Consider the following 26,024-nt stretch of genomic DNA (forward strand, 5'->3'; position numbering starts at 1 on the left):
CTTCTGTTCAAAATTGTTTGAGGAAATTCTTTAAGCATCACCACTTTTATCCCTTTGTAATATGTTGGTTTTTTTGTTGTTACTCCTGAGGATTTTGTCTCTAATTCTTCTTTTTGTGAATTGTATTATTACATCTCTTGGAGCTTTATGAGTTTTTGAATAGTTAGTGGTGATCCTATAAGATTTGTCAATTTCTTTATCTATTTTATCTTCTGTACATTCCATACAGGAAGCTAGGATTTTCAATACAATTTGTCTTAAGTCTTCTTTGGGATCTTCATGAATGTTTCTCAAGCGTAATTGAAAATCCAGTTCCTTTTGTTGGAGTCTTTTTTGGGTTCTTTCTAGCTTCTCTTGTTTTTGGTCCAAGTCTTTCATTTTCTTTTGCAGCTTGTTTTGAGTTTCCTCAGTTTTCTCATTATCTTTCTTTAACTCTTTAGTTTCTTCACCTGTACACAGATGATGTCCAACTCAGTCACTCCTTTCCACCTGCTACTAAGGAGGCTGTTGAAGTCCTAAACCAGTGCTTGGCTGCTGTAACGGACTGGATGAGGGACAACAGATTGAAACTAAATCCAGACAAGACAGAGGTACTCCTGGTCAGTCGAAAGGCCGAACAGGGTATAGGGTTGCAGCCTGTGCTTGACGAGGTTACACTCCCCCTGAAGGCACAGGTTCACAGCCTGGGAGTGACCCTGGACTCATCTCTGAGCCTGGAACCCCAGGTCTCGGCAGTGGTCAGGGGAGCTTTTGCACAATTAAAACTTGTGCGGCAGCTGCACAAGTACCTTGGGAAGTCTGACTTGGCCACGGTAGTCCACGCTCTGGTTACATCCCGTTTAGACTACTGCAATGCTCTCTACGTAGGGTTGCCTCTGAAGACTGCCCGGAAGTTTCAATCAGTCCAACGCGCGGCAGCCAGATTGCTAACAGGAGCAGGGTACAGAGACCATATGACCCCTCTGTTATGCCAGCTCCACTGGCTGCCAATCAGCTTCCGGGCACAATTCAAAATGCCGGTGTTGACCTATAAAGCCCTAAACGGCTCTGGCCCCGTTTACCTGTCCAAACGGATTCTCCCCTATGAACCATCAAGGCTACTAAGATCTTCCGGGGGGGGGGCTGCTCTTGGTCCCAACACCCTCACAATCATGGCTGGTGGAGATGAGAGACAGGGCCTTCTCGGTGGTGGCTCCCCGGCTTTGGAACTCCCTCCCACTAGAGGTTAGATCTGCCCCCTCCCTCCTGACATTCAGGAAATCGCTAAAAACCTGGCTCTGGAATGCAGCATTCGAGGACTGAACCTAGAACCTTCCCTGTGATGAATTATGATGAACTGTGACTATGAATATGATTATGACCATGACTGGATTGACGATTTGGCGTAGGAAACTGTAATGATGTAATGATGATGTTTTTATTGTACTGAGTTGTACTATTTTAATATGTAATGATTTGTATTTGCTGTTTTTATATGATTGTATTTGATATGCTCTGTAAACCGATCTGAGTCCCTCGTCGAGGTTGAGAAGGCCGGTATAGAAAACCTCTAAATAAATAAATAATAAATAAATAAAGCTGATTTATATCCTTTTTTATTACTCCATACTCCTCTTTAATTTCTTTTTTCATCATTAATTCCTCTTGCATTTATTTATAATTCGTATCTTGTTTCTGGCCTTATTCTTGTACCTCTTCCTTAATTGAGTCTTGTTTCTTTGATATTTTTTGAATTTCCTTCCAAATGTCCTTCATACTTATTTCTTCCAAGCCTTGTGACCCTCTTCTTGTGTCTATTTTTGCTTTGGGGGTTGTCATTTTGAATCTATTAGGAAAAGTAATATTCTGTTATAAAATATTATAAAATGAGTATTTGATATTGTCCAACTGATGCCTATGAATCCAATGAATTAATTGAGTTAGACTAATTTAATAATTTGATTATTTATTTATTTATTTAAAAAATGATGAGCTCTTGAGTTTCAATTAAATTTGAACTCCTGATCCTTTATAATCAATTCTTAAATGCTGGAATACCAATAAATTTAATCAGTGCCTTAAGATTGCCTATCTATCTCCCCATGGAATAAATTGATGTTTCTTTCTCTTTAATTTTGCCTCAATTTACTATTGGCTAGATTAAATATTTCTTCTTGATTCACTCTTTTCCTCTCTTTCCCTATTCTCCACTATTCTCTGTCTTCTGTCTTCTATCTTCCTCAACACTCTTGCCTCCTGTCAATTCACTGCTCTGCTCTCACTCCACTCTTGCCTCCCGTTGCACTGCCGCCCGGCTCCTTACCTCGATCTCCAGCTCCGTCTTCTTCTCCTTCCTCTTCTTTCGGCCGCTGCGATATATAGTTTATTTAATTTATATTCAAGGTTTCTTTACTCTTTAAATATTTTAATTATCAATGCTTTCACCCTCTTCTTCCAGTCTTCTTTGCTTCACTTCCGCTCTTAGAGTCTTCCTTCACTTCCGCCCTTACACCATGTGTTGTGCGTCCCTACATTTCTGATGTCAGGCGTTGTTGCGTACTTCTACTGGTCCGCCTCTCTTATTGCTTTTCCGGCCTCTTCTTCCTTCCCTTTCCCGTGGCTCTCCGCCCCACCTCCTCCAGATTTTTGTTGATGAAGAAGCCCCGCTAGACCAAACAATGTGGCATCAAGGTCAGTAGCTTTCGAGCTCTTAAATTGAACTGATTGATTTTATCTTTATCTTTATATTTTATTGAATCCAATTTCAACTAAGTTCATTTATGAGTAGAGACAACCTTATTAAATTTCTCTTTTAAGTAATTTTGCTTGTCTTCTTAAAATATATTCAAAATTAATTATAAAATCATGTTGCTTATAAAATCATATTTCCGTTCTCTAGAGTTCAATTAGTTCACCTCCTTTTAATCCATTGAGATATCGGTCATTGTTAGAGTAATAAGGTTGTTTAAAAATCTTTCTTATATTTCTTTATCTCTCAGTCCTCTCCCCTTTATTAGGATGAGGACGTGATTCCTTGCATCAACACAGAATTAATTCTTTAGGAGACTTACATCCCTAAAGGTCTCTTTCTTCTTTTTCTTGAGATTTTAAAATGGGGAGGTCGGCGATTAATACAAGCCTTTGGACTTGCTTCCAGCGGAGGGGTCTGCTTACCCTCGCTTTGTCCAGGTCTTGCTAACCTCTCTCTCTTGAGGGGGAAGAAGTATTTCGAGACCATCGGAGCTAGCAATCGGGTTTTGCACACTCCCGAACTAGATCAGTCGGGTAGTGGGGAGCTAACGCTCTACCGGACCTCTCTACACTGTATCCCTTTGAGGAGCTCCGCAATCGGGCTGTCTCGCTGCCATCTTCCCCACCAGAAGTCATTTAGCCCCAGAAACACAACCCTACACAACCTGTGGCCTTCCAGGTGTTTTGGGCTTTAGCTCCTAGAATTCCATTGAACAAGTTGGCTAGAGCTTCTGGGAGTTGGAGTCCCAAAGATGGAGGGCCACAGGTTGAAGAGGTCTGAACGTGAGGTTTCTACTTAGGGGTGAAAAGCCTTCGACTCTCCAGGAATCCTTCCACATAACACAACTATAGCATTGACATTCTGTTCCAAGTGCCATGCTTCTATCCTGGGTTTTGGGGTATTTTAGAATTATCAGCCAGAGAACTCTAAAGCCAGTCCAGACTATAAACCCTAGATTCCATAGAGCAGTTCTCAACCTGTGGATCCCCAGGTGTTTTGGCCTACAACTCCCAGAAATCCCAGCCAGTTTACCAGCTGTTAGGAATTCTGGGAGTTGAAGGCCAAAACATCTGGGAACCCACAGGTTGAGAACCACTGCCCTAGAGGATACAGCAAAGAGAGTTAATGTGGAATCCCTGCTATAATTTCCCAATATTAATGGACCTCAAATGTTTTGGACTCCCCATAGTCCATTATTAGGCTATATAGGACTAATGGGAGTTGAAGTCCAAAGGTCCTTCATTTTGATACCACAGGAAGATGAGCTGCAAAGGTACAAAGACAATTTTGAAAATGTCTATTCAGTAGAGAAACCAGCCATTGTCTCCGTGTGGAAAAGCCCTGGGATCCAGTTTCTGTCAACTCATCTAGAGTTGAGCTGCTTGTCCTTCCCATGTGGTGCAAGTGGGGGTTTGCCACTTACTACAGTAAACAAACTCCTATTACACCTGGATTTGAAAACAAGCTCAGGACTTGTTAGCAATACAGTCCTTCAACCCAGTTTCAGCAGAGACTGGTGAGTCCAAGAATTTTTTTTACAATTGCCTGCCTCATGAACTCCCCCCCCCCCCTCCACTTCTGTATGTATCACTTTCCCAAGTGACCAGAAAAACACTTACAAAGTCGCCGCTCTCTGTGGGAATGAGGATATACATCTCTGAGGACTTGGCACTGACAATCTCACAGTTTAAGGAGTCCTTGCTCAGGTAGACATGACAACCATCTGTCTTGTTGATAGAGATGGTTGGCACTTTACCCATTACCTAGGAAGCAAGGCAAAAATGTCAAACAATGCTAAACTTTACCACCTCTAAAAAAAGATTGTTGATTCTCTGTGTACTAAATGCACTGGACATGGATCAGAAAAGAACAACAAATACAAAATACTACTGCTACTTGACTGACTGGGATTGTGCCAATTCAGAAACAATTGAACTGGCCATTTATTATAGAATCCTAGAGCTGAAAGAGACCTTGTGTGCCATCCAGTCCAACCCCATTCAGCCAAGAAGCAGGAAAATCGCATTTAAAGCATCCCCAACAGATGGCCATCCAGCCTCTGTTTAAAAGCCTCCAAAGGAGCCTCTGCCACACTCCCAGGCAGAGAGTTCCACAGCTGAACAGCTCTCACAATTAGGAGGTTCTTCCTAATGTTCAGGTGGCATCTCGTTTCCTCCGGTTTGAAGCCATTGTTCTGTGTCTTAGTTTCAGAGCAACAGAAAACAAGCCTGCTCCCTCCTCCCTATCACTTCCTCTCACATGTTGATACATGACCCTCATCATGTCTCCTCTCAGCCTTCTCTTCTGAAGGCTAAACATGCCCAGCTCTTTAAGCCGCTTCTCATAGGGCTTGTTCTCCAAAGCCTTGATCATTTGAGTTACCACCCTCTGGATACATTCCAGCTTGTCAATATCTCACTTCAACTGTGGTGCCCAAAATTGGACACAGTGTGATTCCAGGTGCGGTCTGACCAAGGCAAAATAGAGGGGTAGCATGACTTCCCTGGATCTAGGCACTAGACTTCTACTGATGCAGGTCAAAATCCCACTGGGTTTAGGTTCTTGTGGGTTTTTTCAGGCTATAGGGCCATGTTCTAGAGGCATTTCTCCTGACATTTCGCCTACATCTATGGCAAGCATCCTCAGAGGTAGTGAGGTCTGTTGGAATTAGGATAATGTGTTTATATGTCTGTGGAATGGCTGGGGTGTGGCAAGGAGCTCTTCCCTGCTGGAGCTAGGTGTAAATGTTTCAACTGACCACCTTCATTAACATTTGAAGGCCTGGCTGAGCCTGGGAAAATCCCCTGTTGAGAGGTGTTAAGATGTGCCTGGTTGTTTCCTCTCTGCTGTTTTGCTGTTGTAAATTTAGAGTTTTTTAATACTGGTAGCCAGATTTTGTTCATTTTCATGGTCTCTTCCTTTCTGTTGAAATTGTCCACATGCTTGTGGATTTCAATGGCTTCTCTGTGTAGTCTGACATGGTGTGGTCCAGCATTTCTGTGTTTTCAAATAATATGCTGTGTCCAGGCTGGTTCATCAGGTGCTCTGCTATGGCTGACTTCTCTGGTTGAAGTAGTCTGCAGTGCCTTTCATGTTCCTTGATTCATGTTTGGGTGCTGCGTTTGGTGGTCCTATGTAGACTTGTCCACAGCTGCATGGTATACGGTAGACTCCTGCAGAGGTGAGAGGATCCCACTGGCTTTTGTAGCTGCTGCATCACATTGTTGGTTCATGTTTAACTTGTTGTTCACAAGGACTCCAAGATCTTTTTCACATGTACTGCTGCCGAGCCAGGCACCAGGCATCAGCTTCCAGGGAAATCATTTGAAATGCTGGTCTTTGAACTCGCAGGCAGTTATTTCTTTGGAATGCGTTCCCTATCTGCTATAATTTAATATATATGTTTTGAGAACCACACAAAAAAACCTTTGGTATGTCCAGGATTATTGGCTGTTGTTAGCATGTGTTTTACTGGGCCTGGTATTAAACCTAATCCCAGTCTAATAATGCCCCCCTCCTATTTTGCATTTTGGGTCGCTGTTGAAGTGGACGCTTCTAAATTATAACTACTCTGGAATTGAAGAGCAGGACAGAATCATAACCATGACTTCCTGTTGCAGCAAAGATGGTGAACATGAAGCTCTGCAGATATTATGATACTGCAATGACCAGCCACTTGAGCAATAAGGAGATGAGAACTATAGTCTCACATTTTCCCTAATGAAGGGATTTCAAGGATAGAAAAAATCTCCCAGAGTCCAGAGGCCTCTTTTTTCATATTTGGAAAAAGTCAAGGCAAGTTGATGGTTGTTACAATGCTGCAGAGAACGAGAGCATGTTACCTGAACTTGAACGTCTCGGCTGTTTATGATTTCCACGATTCCCACCACATCATCAAACACCAGGCCAACCTTCTTGCAGTTATCTAACAGAAACGGGGGGGGGGGGGGGGGGGACTCAGGGCGGCTTACAGAGGCACAAATTCATTGATTGGTCTTAAGCAAATTACTAGAGCAGCTTCCACTGATATATAGGGATTATAGTTTGAAAGGACCTAAACATGGAACCTTAACCACAAGTCCATTAATCTCAACAGTCTAAATATGCAAATATATTTACACTTTTTCTGAATATATTTGTATGCATATATCCCCCTACATCTGAACTGCAGTTATTTTACACAGCACAGGCTCAACTTGTAACTCTTCCACTCCTAATCATATCTGAGCCAAGTGTTGGAAAAGGTCTATACACAATCAATTCTAAGACCTTGTTCCTTGCTTTTAGAGATAGGGCTCTAAAAGCCCTGAGAATTGTCGCTCTGTTTTACACTTCCTTCCTTCTAGAAATGCTTCAGTGCCAGGCCCCCCACGACTATTTTTCAGCTGCCTTCCCATTAACATATCTGCTTGAGCTGTCTCCTGGAGATGGGGCATTCTGAGCTTCTGTGTCTGAAACAGGATGGCAGTGACAACACAATGGCTTCCTGCTTTTGGGAGGGAAGGCAAAGGAGAAGCATAAGCTGGAGCCCCTGGTGGTGCAATGGGTTAAAACCCTTGTGCCAGCAGGTTCGAATCTGGGCAGAGTGCAAATGAGCTCCCTCTGTCAGCTCCAGCTCCTCATGCAGGGACATGAGAGAAGCCTCCCATAAGAATGATAAAACAACAAAAACATCCATGCGTCCTCTGGGCAACATCCTTGCAGACGGCCAATTCTCTCACACAACTGACTTGCAGTTTCTCAAGCTGCTCTTGAAACACACACACACACACAAATTGCAATCTAAGCTAAACCTACCCAGCGTGACGAAGTTGATCTTGCCCTTGATATGGAGCATACTGTTCACACACTTGTAAATGTAGGCCACCTGCTTCAGCTCTGTGTCGCTGATCACCAAGTTAGAGGCTTTCTCATGGTTCTCATAAAATCAGAAACAGCCAGTAAAGATGAGCAGCTGCACTGATCTTAGACCAGCCATCCTACATGCCTCCCTCTCCTTCCAGGACTGAAATTTCTCAAAATATTTGATACACTGCAGAAGTTTTCCAATGAATGGCCTGTCATTGAACATCGAGAAAATCGAAGTGCTCTAACAGCAGGCACCAGCCAATCCCTCTCCAGTGCCAGAACTACAGCTAAATGGTGTAACATTAGAAAATGTTGACCATTTCCGCTACCTTGGCAGCCACCCCTCCACAAAAATCAACACTGACACTGAAATACCACACTGCCTGAGCTCTGCGAGTGCAGCATTTTTCCAAATGAAGCAGAGTGTTTTAGGACCGGGACATCCGGAGGGATACCAAGGTGCTTGTTTATAAAGCAATTGTCCTCCCAACTCTGCTATACGACTGCAAGACATGGTCTACAGAAGTCACATGCAACTCCTAGAATGATTCCATCAGCTTTGCCTCTGAAAAATCCTGCAAATCTCTTGGGAAGACAAGCGGACAAATATCAGCATGCTGGAAGAAGCAAAGACTACCAGCATTGAAGTGATGGTCCTCCACCATCAACTCTGCTGCACCAGCCATGATGCCTGACCATCGTCTCCCAAAGCTCTACTCCGAACTCAAGAATGGAAAATGGAATGTTGGTGAGCAGGAAAAGAGATTTAAAGATGGGGTCAAAGCCAACCCTAAAAACTCCAGCATAGACACTGAGAACTGGGAAGCCCTGGCCCCTGAGCACTCCAGCTCAAGGTCAGCTGTGACCAGCAATGCTGTAGAATTTGAAGAGGCACGAATGGAGAGTGAAAGAGAAAAATGTGCCAAGAGGAAGGCGCATCAAACCAACCCCAATTGGGACCATCTTCCACCTGGAAACCAATGCCCTCACTGCAGGAGAACATGCAGATCAAGAATAGAGCTCCACGGTCACCTACAGACCCACCACCAGTACACCGATCTTGGAAGACAATCCTACTCGGACAACGAGGGATCGCCTACGTAAGTAAGTAAATCTCCAATGATCTGGGAAGCAGATGAAGTACATATTCTAAAAACTGCAGTGGAAAGGGCTCTTTAGCTAATCCAAACATGCTGCTTGCTTCAAAAGTATTCTACACTTATCTTGAAATATTGCTAATTATTTGACCATTTTTTGAATGGCAAAGTACCTGACTTATTGGACACTTTATTTATAACATGACAGTTTTCTAGCAACTGGTACTCAAGAAAAGCTTGAGATAGAAACTGCTCTTTCTTGGAAGGAATAGATACAAAATTTGGTGGGCAAATTTAACAAGTTAGAGCAACAAGGTGTCCTGAATTGGTTTGAGAGGCAACAACTATATAATTGGAAAAAGGACTCGTTAGGTAAAAATGTCAGAGGTAGAGAGTTGAATAAATATAAAAGATGGCTAAGTAAACTGGAAAAACGAGAAATAATGGGGAAAGGATTAATTGGGAAAATATACAATGGATTAATAGGTGAAGAAATAGGACTGAAACTGTTTAAAAGGTATAGGAAGGAGACCTAGGGCTTCTGATGGATCCTGATTGGAAAAGGGTTCCAAAGTGGCGAGTGGTTAAGAATCTGCAATTAGATTAAAAGAAAATGCATACAAAGTATATGGAGATGGTATACCACACCGGTTAAATTACACCAGATGGATAGGGAGCAAAGTAATCTCTGCTAGAGATGTGGCATGCACAAAGGGACATATTTTATTTATGGTGGGAATGCCCCCAGCTGAAGAGTTTATGGAACAATATATTTATGGAAATAGGTAACATCATAGGATTAAACATCACCCCGGGTGCTAGGTTAGCATTACTAATGGATGCCACGAAGTTGAATTTAGAAATGAAAAAGAAAAAATTGTGATTATTTTACTCACCATAGTGAGACTTATCATTGCAAGAAATTGGAAGATAGTAACCAATCTCATGCAGGAATAATGGTATGGGGAAGTATGGAACGTAGCCTTGAATGATAAACTATCAATGGAAATGAGGGTGTTTGGGGGGAACTAATAGATTTTGATTCATATTGGTCAATTTTTATTAAATATTAGCTGTCCCCTTCACTTCACTTTATTTCTTAATTAGTCGCTCTCCACCAAGGTGCTCTGAGCTACTTATAGTCTAAAATAGCATTTACACAATATAAAAACATTCAACATAAAAACATACAACAGTGAATATTTGGCAAATTAGATCTGATTACATAAATGCACAACCAAACAGCCAAGTTTTGAGTGCCTTTACAAAAGGTTGCAACTCCGACATTGCTCTAATGTATGGAGGCAATGAGTTCCACAGAATTGGAGCATAGGTTGAAAAAGCTCTACGCCTTGTAGCTTCCAGGTGTACCTCCCTAGGGCCCGGTATGTATAGGAGATTTTCCTGGGTGGATTGAGGTGACCACTAATGGAGAAGAGGAATGAGGCGGTCGCTAAGATATAAAGGTCCTTGGCCATTTTGAGCTCTAAATGTCAGGATCAGTATCTTGTAAGAGATCCAATGTTCTATTAGTAGCCAATGCAGTTGTTGCAGAATCGGTGGAATATGGGATCTTATAGATGATCCGGTTAGCAGCCTCCCCTGCCAGATGTTGCTGTGGCCCAGACTGTGTATATGTGTTTTGTGTGTGGATATATGTGTTTATGTGTGAATATATACGTTTTTGTGTGTATATATGTGTGTTGGCGTGTATATATGTGTGTGTGTGTGTGTGTGTGTGTGTGTGTGTGTATATATTTGTGTATTCATGTGTTTATACGTTATATGCATATTGTGTATATGTGTGTGCTTGTCTATATGGATATTTGTATGTATGTATGTGTATATGTGTGCATGTATATGTATGTGTGTAAATATGTGTATATTTGTGTGTGCTTGTGCATATATATATACGTGTGTGTGTATGAATGTGTGCATGAGAGGATCCACAGTGCCTGCCTAGAACTTCCCAGTCATTAAGTTATTTGAACCAACAATCTCTGCTTATTGCTCCCTTGGAGAGTCAAGGGGGCCAATGTCCACCAACTCTTCCAATTATAAATCAAGGAGGCTTTTGGCAAATGGCGCCAAATGCTGTGTGTTGCTTCAAATAACTATTGCCTGCTGCATGTGGGAACATTACCACACTGTTAACCTTCCCTTACTGAAAATCAAGTCTACTTTGCTTTGTGTTGCCTAAAATAACTGTTGCCTGCTGTATGTGGGAACATTGGAACATTGAAAATCAAGTCTACTTTGCTTTGTGTTGCCTAAAATAACAATTGCCTGCTGAATGCGGGAACATTGCCCCACTGTTTTCCTGCCCTTACTGAAAATCAAGTCTACTTTGCTTTGTATTGCCTAAAATTACTATTGGCTGCTGAATGCGGGAACATCGGAACATTGAAAATCAAGTCTACTTTGCTTTGTATTGCCTAAAATAACTATTGCCTGCTGAATGCGGGAACATTGGAACATTGAAAATCAAGTCTACTTTGCTTTGTGTTGCATAAAATAATTAATGACTGCTGTATGCGGGAACATTGCCCTACTGTTTTCCTGCTCTTACTGAAAATCAAGTCTACTTTCCTTTCTGTTGCCTAAAATAAGTATAGCCGGCTGTATGCGGGAACATTGCCCCACTGTTTTCCTGCCCTTACTGAAAATCAAGTCGACTTTGCTTTGTGTTGCCTAAAATAACTATTGCCTGCTGAATGCGGGAACATTGCCCCACTGTTTTTCTGCCCTTACTGAAAAGCAAGTCTACTTTCTTTCTGTTGCCTAAAATAACTGTTGCATGCTGTATGCGGAAAATATGGAACATTGAAAATTAAGTCTACTTTGCTTTGTGTTGCTTAAAATAACTGGTGCCTGCTTTATGCAGGAACATTGGAACATTGAAAATCAAGTCTACTTTGCTTTGTGTTAACTAAAATAACTATTGCCTGCTGTATGCGGGAACATTGGAACATTGAAAATCAAGTCTACTTTGCTTTGTGTTGCCTAAAATAACTATTGCTTGCTGAATGTGGGAACATTGCCCCACTGTTTTCCTGTCCTTACTGAAAATCAAGTCTACTTTGCTTTCTGTTGCCTAAAATAACTATTGCCTACTGTATGCGGGAACATTGGAACATTGAAAATCAAGTCTACTTTGCTTTGTGTTGCCTAAAATAACTATTGCCTGCTGAATGCGGGAACATTGGAACAATGAAAATCAAGTCTACTTTGCTTTGTGTTGCCTAAAATAACTATTGCCTGCTGTATGCGGGAACATTGGAACATTGAAAATCAAGTCTACTTTGCTTTGTGTTGCCTAAAATAACTATTGCTTGCTGAATGTGGGAACATTGCCCCACTGTTTTCCTGTCCTTACTGAAAATCAAGTCTACTTTGCTTTCTGTTGCCTAAAATAACTATTGCCTACTGTATGCGGGAACATTGGAACATTGAAAATCAAGTCTACTTTGCTTTGTGTTGCCTAAAATAACTATTGCTTGCTGTCTGCGGGAACATTGGAACATTGAAAATCAAGTTTACTTTGCTTTGTGTTGCCTAAAATAACTATTTCCTGCTGAATGCGGGAATATTGGAGCATTGAAAATCAAGTCTACTTTGCTTTGTGTTGCCTAAAATTACTATTGCCTGCTGAATGCGGGAACATTGGAACATTGAAAACCAAGTCTACTTTGCTTTGTGTTACCTAAAATTACTATTGCCTGCTGAATGCGGGAACATTGGAAAATTGAAAAATCAAGTCTACTTTGCTTTGTGTTGCCTAAAATAACTATTGCCTGCTGAATGCGGGAACATTGGAACATTGAAAATCAAGTCTACTATGCTTTGTGTTGGCTAAAATAACTGTTGGCTGCTGTATGCAGGAATATTGGAACATTGAAAATCAAGTCTACTTTGCTTTGTGTTGCCTAAAATAACTAATGCTTGCTGAATGTGCAAACATTGCCCCACTGTTTTCCTGCCCTTACTGAAAATCAAGTCGACTTTGCTTTGTGTTGCCTAAAATAACTATTGCCTGCTAAATACCGGAACATTGCCCCACTGTTTTCCTGCCCTTACTGAAAATCAAGTCTACTTTGCTTTGTGTTGCCTAAAATAACTATGTCCTGCTGATTGCAGGAAATTTGGAACATTGAAAATCAAGTCTACTTTGCTTTGTGTTGCCTAAAATAACTATTGCCTGCTGCATGCAGGAACATTGGAACATTGAAAATCAAGTCTACTTTGCTTTGTGTTGCCTGAAATAACTATTGCCTGCTGTATGCGGGAACATTGGAACATTGAAAATCAAGTCTACATTGCTTTGTGTTGCCTAAAATAACTATTGCTTGCTGAATGTGGGAACATTGCCCCATTGTTTTCCTGTCCTTACTGAAAATCAAGTCGACTTTGCTTTCTCTTGCCTAAAATAATTATTGCCTGCTATATGCGGGAACATTGGAACATTGAAAATCAAGTCTACTTTGCTTTGTGTTGCCTAAAAAAACTATTGCCTGCTGAATGCGAGAACATTGCCCCACTGTTTTCCTGCCCTTACTGAAAATCAAGTCTGCTTTGTGTTGCCTAAAATAACTATTGCCTGCTGTATGCGAAAATATTGGAACATTAAAAATCAAGTCTACTTTGCTTTGTGTTGCCTAAAATAACTGTTGCCTGCTGTATGCAGGAACACTGTAACGTTGAAAATCAAGTCTACTTTGCTTAGTGTTGCCTAAAATAACTATTGCCTGCTGAATGTGGGAACATTGGAACATTGAAAACCAAGTCTACTTTGCTTTGTGTCGCCTAAAATAACTATTGCCTGCTGAATGCGGGAATATTGGAACATTGAAAATCAAGTCTACTTTGCTTTGTGTTGCCTAAAATAACTATTGCCTGCTGAATGCTGGAACATTGCCCCACTCTTTTTCTGCCCTTACTGAAAACCAAGTCTACTTTGCTTTGTGTTTCCTAAAATAACTATTGCCTGCTGAATGCGGGAACATTGGATCATTGAAAATCAAGTCTACTTTGCTTTGTGTTGCCTAAAATAACTATTGCTTGCTGAATGTGGGAACATTGCCCCACTGTTTTCCTGTCCTTACTGAAAATCAAGTCTACTTGGCTTTCTGTTGCCTAAAATAACTATTGCCTGCTTTATGCGAAAATATTGGAACATTAAAAATCAAGTCTACTTTGCTTTGTGTTGCCTAAAATAACTATTGCCTGCTGAATGCGGGAACATTGCCCCACTTTTTTCCAGCCCTTACTAAAAATCAAGTCTACTTTGCTTTGTGTTGCCTAAAATAACTATTGCCTGCTGAATACGGGAACACTGCCCCACTGTTTTCCTGCCCTTACTGAAAATCAAGTCTACTTTGCTTTGTGTTGCCTAAAATAACTATTGCCTGCTGAATACGGGAACACTGCCCCACTGTTTTCCTGCCCTTGCTGAAAACCAAGTCTACTTTGCTTTGTGTTGCCTCAAATAACTGTTGCCTGCTTTATGCAGGGACATTGGAACATTGAAAATCAAGTCTACTTTGCTTTGTGTTGCCTAAAATAACTATTGCCTGCTGAACGCGGGAATATTGGAACATTGAAAACCAAGTCTACGTTGCTTTGTGTTGCCTAAAATAACTATTGCCTGCTGAATGCGGGAACATTGACCCACTCTTTTTCTGCCCTTACTGAAAATCAAGTCTCCTTTGCTTTGTGTTGCCTAAAATTACTATTGCCTGCTGAATGCGGGAACATTGGAACATTGAAAACCAAGTCTACTTTGCTTTGAGTTGCCTAAAATAACTATTGCCTGCTGAATGTGAGAATATTGGAACATTGAAAATCAAGTCTACTTTGCTTTGTGTTGCCTAAAATAACTATTGCCTGCTGAATGTGAGAATATTGGAACATTGAAAACCAAGTCTACTTTGCTTTGTGTTTCATAAAATAACTATTGCCTGCTGAATGCGGGAATATTTGATCATTGAAAATCAAGTCTACTTTGCTTTGTGTTTCCTAAAATAACTATTGCCTGCTGAATGCGGGAACATTGGATCATTGAAAATCAAGTCTACTTTGCTTTGTGTTGCCTAAAATAACTATTGCTTGCTGAATGTGGGAACATTGCCCCACTGTTTTCCTGTCCTTACTGAAAATCAAGTCTACTTGGCTTTCTGTTGCCTAAAATAACTATTGCCTGCTTTATGCGAAAATATTGGAACATTAAAAATCAAGTCTACTTTGCTTTGTGTTGCCTAAAATAACTATTGCCTGCTGAATGCGGGAACATTGCCCCACTTTTTTCCAGCCCTTACTAAAAATCAAGTCTACTTTGCTTTGTGTTGCCTAAAATAACTATTGCCTGCTGAATACGGGAACACTGCCCCACTGTTTTCCTGCCCTTACTGAAAATCAAGTCTACTTTGCTTTGTGTTGCCTAAAATAACTATTGCCTGCTGAATACGGGAACACTGCCCCAATGTTTTCCTGCCCTTGCTGAAAACCAAGTCTACTTTGCTTTGTGTTGCCTCAAATAACTGTTGCCTGCTTTATGCAGGGACATTGGAACATTGAAAATCAAGTCTACTTTGCTTTGTGTTGCCTAAAATAACTATTGCCTGCTGAACGCGGGAATATTGGAACATTGAAAACCAAGTCTACGTTGCTTTGTGTTGCCTAAAATAACTATTGCCTGCTGAATGCGGGAACATTGACCCACTCTTTTTCTGCCCTTACTGAAAATCAAGTCTCCTTTGCTTTGTGTTGCCTAAAATTACTATTGCCTGCTGAATGCGGGAACATTGGAACATTGAAAACCAAGTCTACTTTGCTTTGAGTTGCCTAAAATAACTATTGCCTGCTGAATGTGAGAATATTGGAACATTGAAAACCAAGTCTACTTTGCTTTGTGTTTCATAAAATAACTTGCCTGCTGAATGCGGGAACATTTGATCATTGAAAATCAAGTCTACTTTGCTTTGTGTTGCCTAAAAAAACTATTGCCTGCTGTACGCGGGAACATTGGAACATTGAAAATCAAGTCTATTTTGCTTTGTGTTGCCTAAAATAACTATTGCTTGCTGAATGTGGGAACATTGCCCCAATGTTTTCCTGTCCTTACTGAAAATCAAGTCTACTTTACTTTCTGTTGCCTAAACTAACTGTTGCATGCTGTATGCGGGAAATTTGGAACATTGAAAATCAGGTCTCTTTTGCTTTGTGTTGCCTAAAATAACTGTTGCCTGCTGTAAGCAGGGACATTGGAACATTGAAAATCAAGTCTACTTGCTTTGTGTTGCCTAAAATAAGTATTGCCTGCTATATGCAGGAACGTTGGAGCATTGAAAATCAAGTCTACTTTGCTTTGTGTTGCCTAAAAAAAAAATTGCCTGCTGTATGCGGGAACATTGGAACATTGAAAATCAAATCTATTTTACTTTGTGTTGCCTAAAATAACTATTGCTTGCTGAATGTGGGAACATTGCCCCACTGTTTTCCTGTCCTTACTGAAAATCAAGTCTACTTTGCTTTGTGTTTCCTAAAATAACTATTGCCTGCTTTATGCGAAAACATTGGAACATTAAAAATCAAGTCTACTTTACTTTGTGTTGCCTAAAATAACTATTGCCTGCTGAATGCGGGAATATTGCCCCACTGTTTTCCTGCCCTTACTGAAAATCAAGTCTACTTTGTTTTGTGTTGCCTAAAATAACTATTGCCTGCTGAATACAGGAACACTGCCCCACTGTTTTCCTGCCCTTACTGAAAATCAAGTCTACTTTGCTTTGTATTGCCTAAAATTACTATTGGCAGCTGAATGCGGGAACATCAGAACATTGAAAACCAAGTCTACTTTGCTTTGTGTTGCCTCAAATAACTGTTGCCTGCTGTATGCAGGGACATTGGAACATTGAAAATCAAGTCTACTTGCTTTGTGTTGCCTAAAATAAGTATTGCCTGCTATATGCGGGAACATTGGAGCATTGAAAATCAAGTCTACTTTGCTTTGTGTTGCCTAAAATAACTATTGCCTGCTGAATCTGGGAATATTGGAACATTGAAAACCAAGTCTACTTTGCTTTGTGTTTCCTAAAATAACTATTGCCTGCTGTATATGGGAACATTGGAACATTGAAAATCAAGTCTACTTTGCTTTGTGTTGCCTAAAATAACTAATGCTTGCTGAATGTGGAAACATTGCCCCACTGTTTTCCTGCCCTTACTGAAAACCAAGTCTACTTTGCTTTGTGTTTCCTAAAATAACTATTGCCTGCTGTATACGGGAACATTGGAACATTGAAAATCAAGTCTACTTTGCTTTGTGTTGCCTAAAATAACTATGTCCTGCTGATTGCGGGAACACTGCCCCATTGTTTTCCTGCCCTTACTGAAAATCAAGTCTACTTTGCTTTGTGTTGCCTAAAATTACTATTGCCTGCTGAATGCGGGAACATCGGAACATTGAAAACCAAGTCTACTTTGCTTTGTGTTGCCTAAAATAACTATTGCCTGCTGAATGCGGGAATATTGGAACATTGAAAATCAAGTCTACTTTGCTTTGTGTTGCCTAAAATAACTATTTCCTGCTTTATGCGAAAACACTGGAACATTAAAAATCAAGTCTACTTTGCTTTGTGTTGCCTAAAATAACTATTGCCTGCTGAATGCGGGAACATTGGCCCACTGTTTTCCTGTCCTTACTGAAAATCAAGTCTACTTTGCTTTCTGTTTCCTAAAATAACTATTGCCTGCTTTATGCGAAAACATTGGAACATTAAAAATCAAGTCTACTTTGCTTTGTGTTGCCTGAAATAACTATTGCCTGCTGAATGCGGGAACATTGCCCCACTTTTTTCCTGCCCTTACTGAAAATCAAGTCTACTTTGCTTTGTGTTGCCTAAAATAACTATTGCCTGCTGAATACGGGAACACTGCCCCACTGTTTTCCTGCCCTTACTGAAAATCAAGTCTACTTTGCTTTGTGTTGCCTAAAATAAGTATTGCCTGCTATATGCGGGAAAATTGGAGCATTGAAAATCAAGTCTACTTTGCTTTGTGTGGCCTAAAAATACTATTGCCTGCTGTATGCGGGAACATTGGAGCATTGAAAATCAAGTCTATTTTGCTTTGTGTTGCCTAAAATAACTATTGCTTGCTGAGTGTGGGAACATTGCCCCACTGTTTTCCTGTCCTTACTGAAAATCAAGTCTAATTTGCTTTGTGTTTCCTAAAATAACTATTGCCTGATGAATGCGGGAACATTGGAACATTGAAAATCAAGTCTACTTTGCTTTGTGTTGCCTAAGATAAATATTGCCTGCTGAATAAGGGAACACTGCCCCATTGTTTTCCTGCCCTTACTGAAAATCAAGTCTACTTTGCTTTGTGTTGCCTAAAATTACTATTGCCTGCTGAATGCGGGAACATCGGAACATTGAAAACCAAGTCTACTTTGCTTTGTGTTGCCTAAAATAACTATTGCCTGCTGAATGCGGGAATATTGGAACATTGAAAATCAAGTCTACTTTGCTTTGTGTTGCCTAAAATAACTATTTCCTGCTTTATGCGAAAACACTGGAACATTAAAAATCAAGTCTACTTTGCTTTGTGTTGCCTAAAATAACTATTGCCTGCTGAATGCGGGAACATTGCCCCACTGTTTTCCTGTCCTTACTGAAAATCAAGTCTACTTTGCTTTCTGTTTCCTAAAATAACTATTGCCTGCTTTATGCGAAAACATTGGAACATTAAAAATCAAGTCTACTTTGCTTTGTGTTGCCTAAAATAACTATTGCCTGCTGAATGCGGGAACATTGCCCCACTGTTTTTCTGCCCTTACTGAAAATCAAGTCTACTTTGCTTTCTGTTGCCTAAACTAACTGTTGCATGCTGTATGCGGGTAATTTGGAACATTGAAAATCAAGTCTACTTGCTTTGTGTTGCCTAAAATAACTGTTGCCTGCTGTATGCGGGAACATTGGAACATTGAAAATCAAGTCTACTTTGCTTTGTCCTGCCTAAAAGAACTATTGCCTGCTGTATGCGGGAACATTGGAACATTGAAAATCAAGTCTACTTTGCTTTGTCCTGCCTAAAATAACTTGCCTGCTGAATGCGGGAACGTTGCCCCACTGTTTTTCTGCCCTTACTGAAAATCAAGTCTACTTTGCTTTGTGTTGCCTAAAATAACTATTGCCTGCTGAATGCGGGAACATTGCCCCACTGTTTTCCTGCCCTTACTGAAAATCAAGTCTACTTTGCTTTGTGTTCCCTAAAAAAATATTGCCTGCTGAATGCGGGAACATTGGAACATTGAAAATCAAGTCTACTTTGCTTTGTGTTGCCTAAAATAACTATTGCCTGCTGAATGCGGGAACATTGCCCCACTGTTTTTCTGCCCTTACTGAAAATCAAATCTACTTTGCTTTCTGTTGCCTAAACTAACTGTTGCATGCTGTATGCGGGAAATTTGGAACATTGAAAATCAAGTCTACTTTGCTTTGTGTTTCCTAAAATAACTATTGCCTGCTGAATGCGGGAATATTGGAACATTGAAAATCAAGTCTACTTTGCTTTGTGTTGCCTAACATAAGTATTGCCTGCTGAATACGGGAACACTGCCCCATTGTTTTCCTGCCCTTACTGAAAATCAAGTCTACTTTGCTTTGTGTTGCCTAAAATTACTATTGCCTGCTGAATGCGGGAACATTGAAACATTGAAAACCAAGTCTACTTTGCTTTGTGTTGCCTAAAATAACTATTGCCTGCTGAATGCGGGAATATTGGAACATTGAAAATCAAGTCTACTTTGCTTTGTGTTGCCTAAAATAACTATTTCCTGCTTTATGCGAAAACACTGGAACATTAAAAATCAAGTCTACTTTGCTTTGTGTTGCCTAAAATAACTATTACCTGCTGAATGCGGGAACATTGCCCCACTGTTTTTCTGCCCTTACTGAAAATCAAGTCTACTTTGCTTTCTGTTGCCTAAACTAACTGTTGCATGCTGTATGCGGGAAATTTGGAACATTGAAAATCAAGTCTACTTTGCTTTGTGTTGCCTAAAATAACAGTTGCCTGCTCTATGCAGGGACATTGGAACATTGAAAATCAAGTCTACTTGCTTTGTGTTGCCTAAAATAAGTATTGCCTGCTATATGCGGGAACGTTGGAGCATTGAAAATCAAGTCTACTTTGCTTTGTGTTGCCGAAAAAAACTATTGCCTGCTGAATGCGGGAACATTGCCCCACTGTTTTCCTGCCCTTACTGAAAATCAAGTCTACTTTGCTTTGTGATGCCTAAAATAACTATTGCCTGCTAAATGCGGGAACATTGGAACATTGAAAATCAAGTCTACTTTGCTTTGTGTTGCCTAAAATAACTATTGCCTGCTGAATGCGGGAACATTGCCCCACTGTTTTTCTGCCCTTACTGAAAATCAAGTCTACTTTGCTTTCTGTTGCCTAAACTAACTGTTGCATGCTGTATGCGTGAAATTTGGAACATTGAAAATCAAGTCTACTTTGCATTGTGTTGCCTAAAATAACTGTTGCCTAATGTATGCAGGGACATTGGAACATTGAAAATCAAGTCTACTTGCTTTGTGTTGCCTAAAATAACTATTGCCTGCTGTATGCGGGAAGATTGGAACATTGAAAATCAAGTCTACTTTGCTTTGTGTTGCCTAAAATAACTATTGCCTGCTGAATGCGGGAACATTGCCCCACTGTTTTCCTGCCCTTACTGAAAATCAAGTCTACTTTGCTTTGTGTTGCCTAAAATAACTATTGCCTGCTGAATATAGGAACACTGCCCCACTGTTTTCCTGCCCTTACTGAAAATCAAGTCTACTTTGCTTTGTGTTGCCTAAAATAACTATTGCCTGCTGAATACGGGAACACTGCCCCACTGTTTTCCTGGCCTTACTGAAAATCAAGTCTACTTTGCTTTGTGTTGCCTAAAATTACTATTGCCTGCTGAATGCGGGAACATCAGAACATTGAAAACCAAGTCTACTTTGCTTTGTGTTGCCTCAGATAACTGTTGCCTGCTGTATGCAGGGACATTGGAACATTGAAAATCAAGTCTACTTGCTTTGTGTTGCCTAAAATAAGTATTGCCTGGTATATGCGGGAACATTGGAGCATTGAAAATCAAGTCTACCTTGCTTTGTGTTGCCTAAAATAACTATTGCCTGCTTTATGCGAAAACATTGGAACATTGTAAACCAAGTCTACTTTGCTTTGTGTTGCCTAAAATAACTATTGCCTGCTGAATGCGGGAACATTGGAACATTGAAAACCAAGTCTACTTTGCTTTGTGTTGCCTAAAATAACTATTGCCTGCTGAATGCGGGAACATTGCCCCACTGTTTTCCTGCCCTTACTGAAAATCAAGTCTACTTTGCTTTGTGTTGCCTAAAATAACTATTGCCTGCTAAATGCGGGAACATTGGAACATTGAAAATCAAGTCTACTTTGCTTTGTGTTGCCTAAAATAAATATTGCCTGCTGAATGCGGGAACATTGCCCCACTGTTTTTCTGCCCTTACTGAAAATCAAGTCTACTTTGCTTTCTGTTGCCTAAACTAACTGTTGCATGCTGTATGCGGCAAATTTGAAACATTGAAAATCAAGTCTACTTTGCTTTGTGTTGCCTAAAATAACTGTTGCCTGCTGTATGCAGGGACATTGGAACATTGAAAATCAAGTCTACTTGCTTTGTGTTGCCTAAAATAACTATTGCCTGCTGTATGCGGGAACATTGGAATATTGAAAATCAAGTCTACTTTGCTTTGTCCTGCCTAAAATAACTATTGCCTGCTGAATGCGGGAACATTGCCCCACTGTTTTCCTGCCCTTACTGAAAATCAAGTCTACTTTGCTTTGTGTTGCCTAAAATAACTATTGCCTGCTGAATACAGGAACACTGCCCCACTGTTTAACTGCCCTTACTGAAAATCAAGTCTACTTTGCTTTGTGTTGCCTAAAATAACTATTGCCTGCTGAATACAGGAACACTGCCCCACTGTTTTCCTGCCCTTACTGAAAATCAAGTCTACTTTGCTTTGTGTTGCCTAAAATAACTATTGCCTGCTGAATACGGGAACACTGCCCCACTGTTTTCCTGCCCTTACTGAAAATCAAGTCTACTTTGCTTTGTGTTGCCTAAAATAAGTATTGCCTGCTATATGCGGGAAAATTGGAGCATTGAAAATCAAGTCTACTTTGCTTTGTGTGGCCTAAAAATACTATTGCCTGCTGTATGCGGGAACATTGGAGCATTGAAAATCAAGTCTATTTTGCTTTGTGTTGCCTAAAATAACTATTGCTTGCTGAATGTGGGAACATTGCCCCACTGTTTTCCTGTCCTTACTGAAAATCAAGTCTAATTTGCTTTGTGTTTCCTAAAATAACTATTGCCTGCTGAATGCGGGAACATTGGAACATTGAAAATCAAGTCTACTTTGCTTTGTGTTGCCTAAGATAAATATTGCCTGCTGAATACGGGAACACTGCCCCATTGTTTTCCTGCACTAACTGAAAATCAAGTCTACTTTGCTTTGTGTTGCCTAAAATTACTATTGCCTGCTGAATGCAGGAACATCGGAACATTGAAAACCAAGTCTACTTTGCTTTGTGTTGCCTAAAATAACTATTGCCTGCTGAATGCGGGAATATTGGAACATTGAAAATCAAGTCTACTTTGCTTTGTGTTGCATAAAATAACTATTTCTGCTTTATGCGAAAACACTGGAACATTAAAAATCAAGTCTACTTTGCTTTGTGTTGCCTAAAATAACTATTGCCTGCTGAATGCGGGAACATTGCCCCACTGTTTTCCTGTCCTTACTGAAAATCAAGTCTACTTTGCTTTCTGTTTCCTAAAATAATTATTGCCTGCTTTATGCGAAAACATTGGAACATTAAAAATCAAGTCTACTTTGCTTTGTGTTGCCTAAAATAACTATTGCCTGCTGAATACAGGAACACTGCTCCACTGTTTTCCTGCCCTTACTGAAAACCAAGTCTACTTTGCTTTGTGTTGCCTAAAATAACTATTGCCTGCTGAATGCGGGAATATTGGAACATTGAAAATCAAGTCTACTTTGCTTTGTGTTGCCTAAAATAACTATTTCCTGCTTTATGCGAAAACACTGGAACATTAAAAATCAAGTCTACTTTGCTTTGTGTTGCCTAAAATAACTATTGCCTGCTGAATGCGGGAACATTGCCCCACTGTTTTCCTGTCCTTACTGAAAATCAAGTCTACTTTGCTTTCTGTTTCCTAAAATAATTATTGCCTGCTTTATGCGAAAACATTGGAACATTAAAAATCAAGTCTACTTTGCTTTGTGTTGCCTAAAATAACTATTGCCTGCTGAATGCGGGAACATTGCCCCACTGTTTTTCTGCCCTTACTGAAAATCAAGTCTACTTTGCTTTCTGTTGCCTAAACTAACTGTTGCATGCTGTATGCGGGAAATTTGGAACATTGAAAATCAAGTCAACTTGCTTTGTGTTGCCTAAAATAACTGTTGCCTGCTGTATGCGGGAACATTGGAACATTGAAAATCAAGTCTACTTTGCTTTGTCCTGCCTAAAAGAACTATTGCCTGCTGTATGCGGGAACATTGGAACATTGAAAATCAAGTCTACTTTGCTTTGTCCTGCCTAAAATAACTTGCCTGCTGAATGCGGGAACGTTGCCCCACTGTTTTTCTGCCCTTACTGAAAATCAAGTCTACTTTGCTTTGTGTTGCCTAAAATAACTATTGCCTGCTGAATGCGGGAACATTGCCCCACTGTTTTCCTGCCCTTACTGAAAATCAAGTCTACTTTGCTTTGTGTTCCCTAAAAAAATATTGCCTGCTGAATGCGGGAACATTGGAACATTGAAAATCAAGTCTACTTTGCTTTGTGTTGCCTAAAATAACTATTGCCTGCTGAATGCGGGAACATTGCCCCACTGTTTTTCTGCCCTTACTGAAAATCAAGTCTACTTTGCTTTCTGTTGCCTAAACTAACTGTTGCATGCTGTATGCGGGAAATTTGGAACATTGAAAATCAAGTCTACTTTGCTTTGTGTTTCCTAAAATAACTATTGCCTGCTGAATGCGGGAATATTGGAACATTGAAAATCAAGTCTACTTTGCTTTGTGTTGCCTAACATAAGTATTGCCTGCTGAATACGGGAACACTGCCCCATTGTTTTCCTGCCCTTACTGAAAATCAAGTCTACTTTGCTTTGTGTTGCCTAAAATTACTATTGCCTGCTGAATGCGGGAACATTGAAACATTGAAAACCAAGTCTACTTTGCTTTGTGTTGCCTAAAATAACTATTGCCTGCTGAATGCGGGAATATTGGAACATTGAAAATCAAGTCTACTTTGCTTTGTGTTGCCTAAAATAACTATTTCCTGCTTTATGCGAAAACACTGGAACATTAAAAATCAAGTCTACTTTGCTTTGTGTTGCCTAAAATAACTATTGTCTGCTGAATGCGGGAACATTGCCCCACTGTTTTTCTGCCCTTACTGAAAATCAAGTCTACTTTGCTTTCTGTTGCCTAAGCTAACTGTTGCATGCTGTATGCGGGAAATTTGGAACATTGAAAATCAAGTCTACTTTGCTTTGTGTTGCCTAAAATAACTGTTGCCTGCTGTATGCAGGGACATTGGAATATTGAAAACCAAGTCTACTTTGCTTTGTGTTGCCTAAAATAACTATTGCCTGCTGAATGCGGGAATATTGGAACATTGAAAATCAAGTCTACTTTGCTTTGTGTTGCCTAAAATAACTGTTGGTGCTCTATGCAGGGACATTGGAATATTGAAAACCAAGTCTACTTTGCTTTGTGTTGCCTAAAATAACTATTGCCTGCTGAATGCGGGAATATTGGAACATTGAAAATCAAGTCTACTTTGCTTTGTGTTGCCTGAAATAACTATTGCCTGCTGTATGCGGGAACACTGCCCCACTGTTTTCCTGCCCTTGCTGAAAAAAAAGTCTACTTTGCTTTGTGTTGCCTCAAATAACTGTTGCCTGCTTTATGCAGGGACATTGGAACATTGAAAAAAAAGTCTACTTTGCTTTGTGTTGCCTAAAATAACTATTGCCTGCTTTATGCGAAAACATTGGAACATTAAAAATCAAGTCTTCTTTGCTTTGTGTTGCCTAAAATAACTATTGCCTGCTGAATGCGGGAACATTGCCCTACTGTTTTACTGTCCTTACTGAAAATCAAGTCTACTTTGCTTTCTGTTTCCTAAAATAACTATTGCCTGCTTTATGCGAAAACATTGGAACATTAAAAATCAAGTCTACTTTGCTTTGTGTTGCCTAAAATAACTATTGCCTGCTGAATACGGGAATACTGCCCCACTGTTTTCCTGCCCTTACTGAAAATCAAGTCTGCATTGCTTTGTGTTGCCTAAAATAACTATTGCCTGCTGAATACGGGAACACTGCCCCACTGTTTTCCTGCCCTTGCTGAAAAAAAAGTCTACTTTGCTTTGTGTTGCCTCAAATAACTGTTGCCTGCTTTATGCAGGGACATTGGAACATTGAAAAAAAAGTCTACTTTGCTTTGTGTTGCCTAAAATAACTATTGCCTGCTTTATGCGAAAACATTGGAACATTAAAAATCAAGTCTACTTTGCTTTGTGTTGCCTAAAATAACTATTGCCTGCTGAATGCGGGAACATTGCCCCACTTTTTTCCTGCCCTTACTGAAAATCAAGTCTACTTTGCTTTGTGTTGCCTAAAATAACTATTGCCTGCTGAATACGGGAATACTGCCCCACTGTTTTCCTGCCCTTACTGAAAATCAAGTCTACATTGCTTTGTGTTGCCTAAAATAACTATTGCCTGCTGAATACGGGAACACTGCCCCGCTGTTTTCCTGCCCTTGCTGAAAAAAAAGTCTACTTTGCTTTGTGTTGCCTCAAATAACTGTTGCCTGCTTTATGCAGGGACATTGGAACATTGAAAATCAAGTCTACTTTGCTTTGTGTTGCCTAAAATAACTATTGCCTGCTTCATGCGAAAACATTGGAACATTAAAAAATCAAGTCTACTTTGCTTTCTGTTGCCTAAAATAACTATTGCCTGCTGAATGCGGGAACATTGCCCCACTGTTTTCCTGCCCTTACTGAAGATCAAGTCTACTTTGCTTTGTGTTGCCTAAAATAACTATTGCCTGCTGAATACAGGAACACTGCCCAACTGTTCCTGCCCTTACTGAAAATCAAGTCTACTTTGCTTTGTGTTGCCTAAAATTAATATTGCCTGCTGAATACAGGAACACTGCCCCACTGTTTTCCTGCCCTTACTGAAAATCAAGTCT

At 40.2% G+C, this 26,024-nt stretch overlaps 1 protein-coding gene across 1 annotated transcript in view; it reads right to left on the reverse strand.

Annotated features, from left to right (window-relative positions):
• Positions 1–26,024, reverse strand: part of LOC137095604 (adenylyl cyclase-associated protein 1-like) — a 120,793-nt gene that overhangs the window by 5,912 nt on the left and 88,857 nt on the right. Inside the window, exons 2-4 of the mRNA XM_067462377.1 lie at positions 7,529–7,649; positions 6,574–6,656; positions 4,351–4,494 (exon numbers count right to left, since the gene is read on the reverse strand). Of these exons, the coding sequence (XP_067318478.1) occupies positions 4,351–4,494; positions 6,574–6,656; positions 7,529–7,649 (348 nt within the window). The remainder of the gene's footprint in view (positions 1–4,350; positions 4,495–6,573; positions 6,657–7,528; positions 7,650–26,024) is intronic.

This window comes from Anolis sagrei, chromosome Y (genome assembly GCF_037176765.1).
Source record: "Anolis sagrei isolate rAnoSag1 chromosome Y, rAnoSag1.mat, whole genome shotgun sequence".
NCBI classification, from domain to species: Eukaryota; Metazoa; Chordata; class Lepidosauria; order Squamata; family Dactyloidae; genus Anolis; species Anolis sagrei.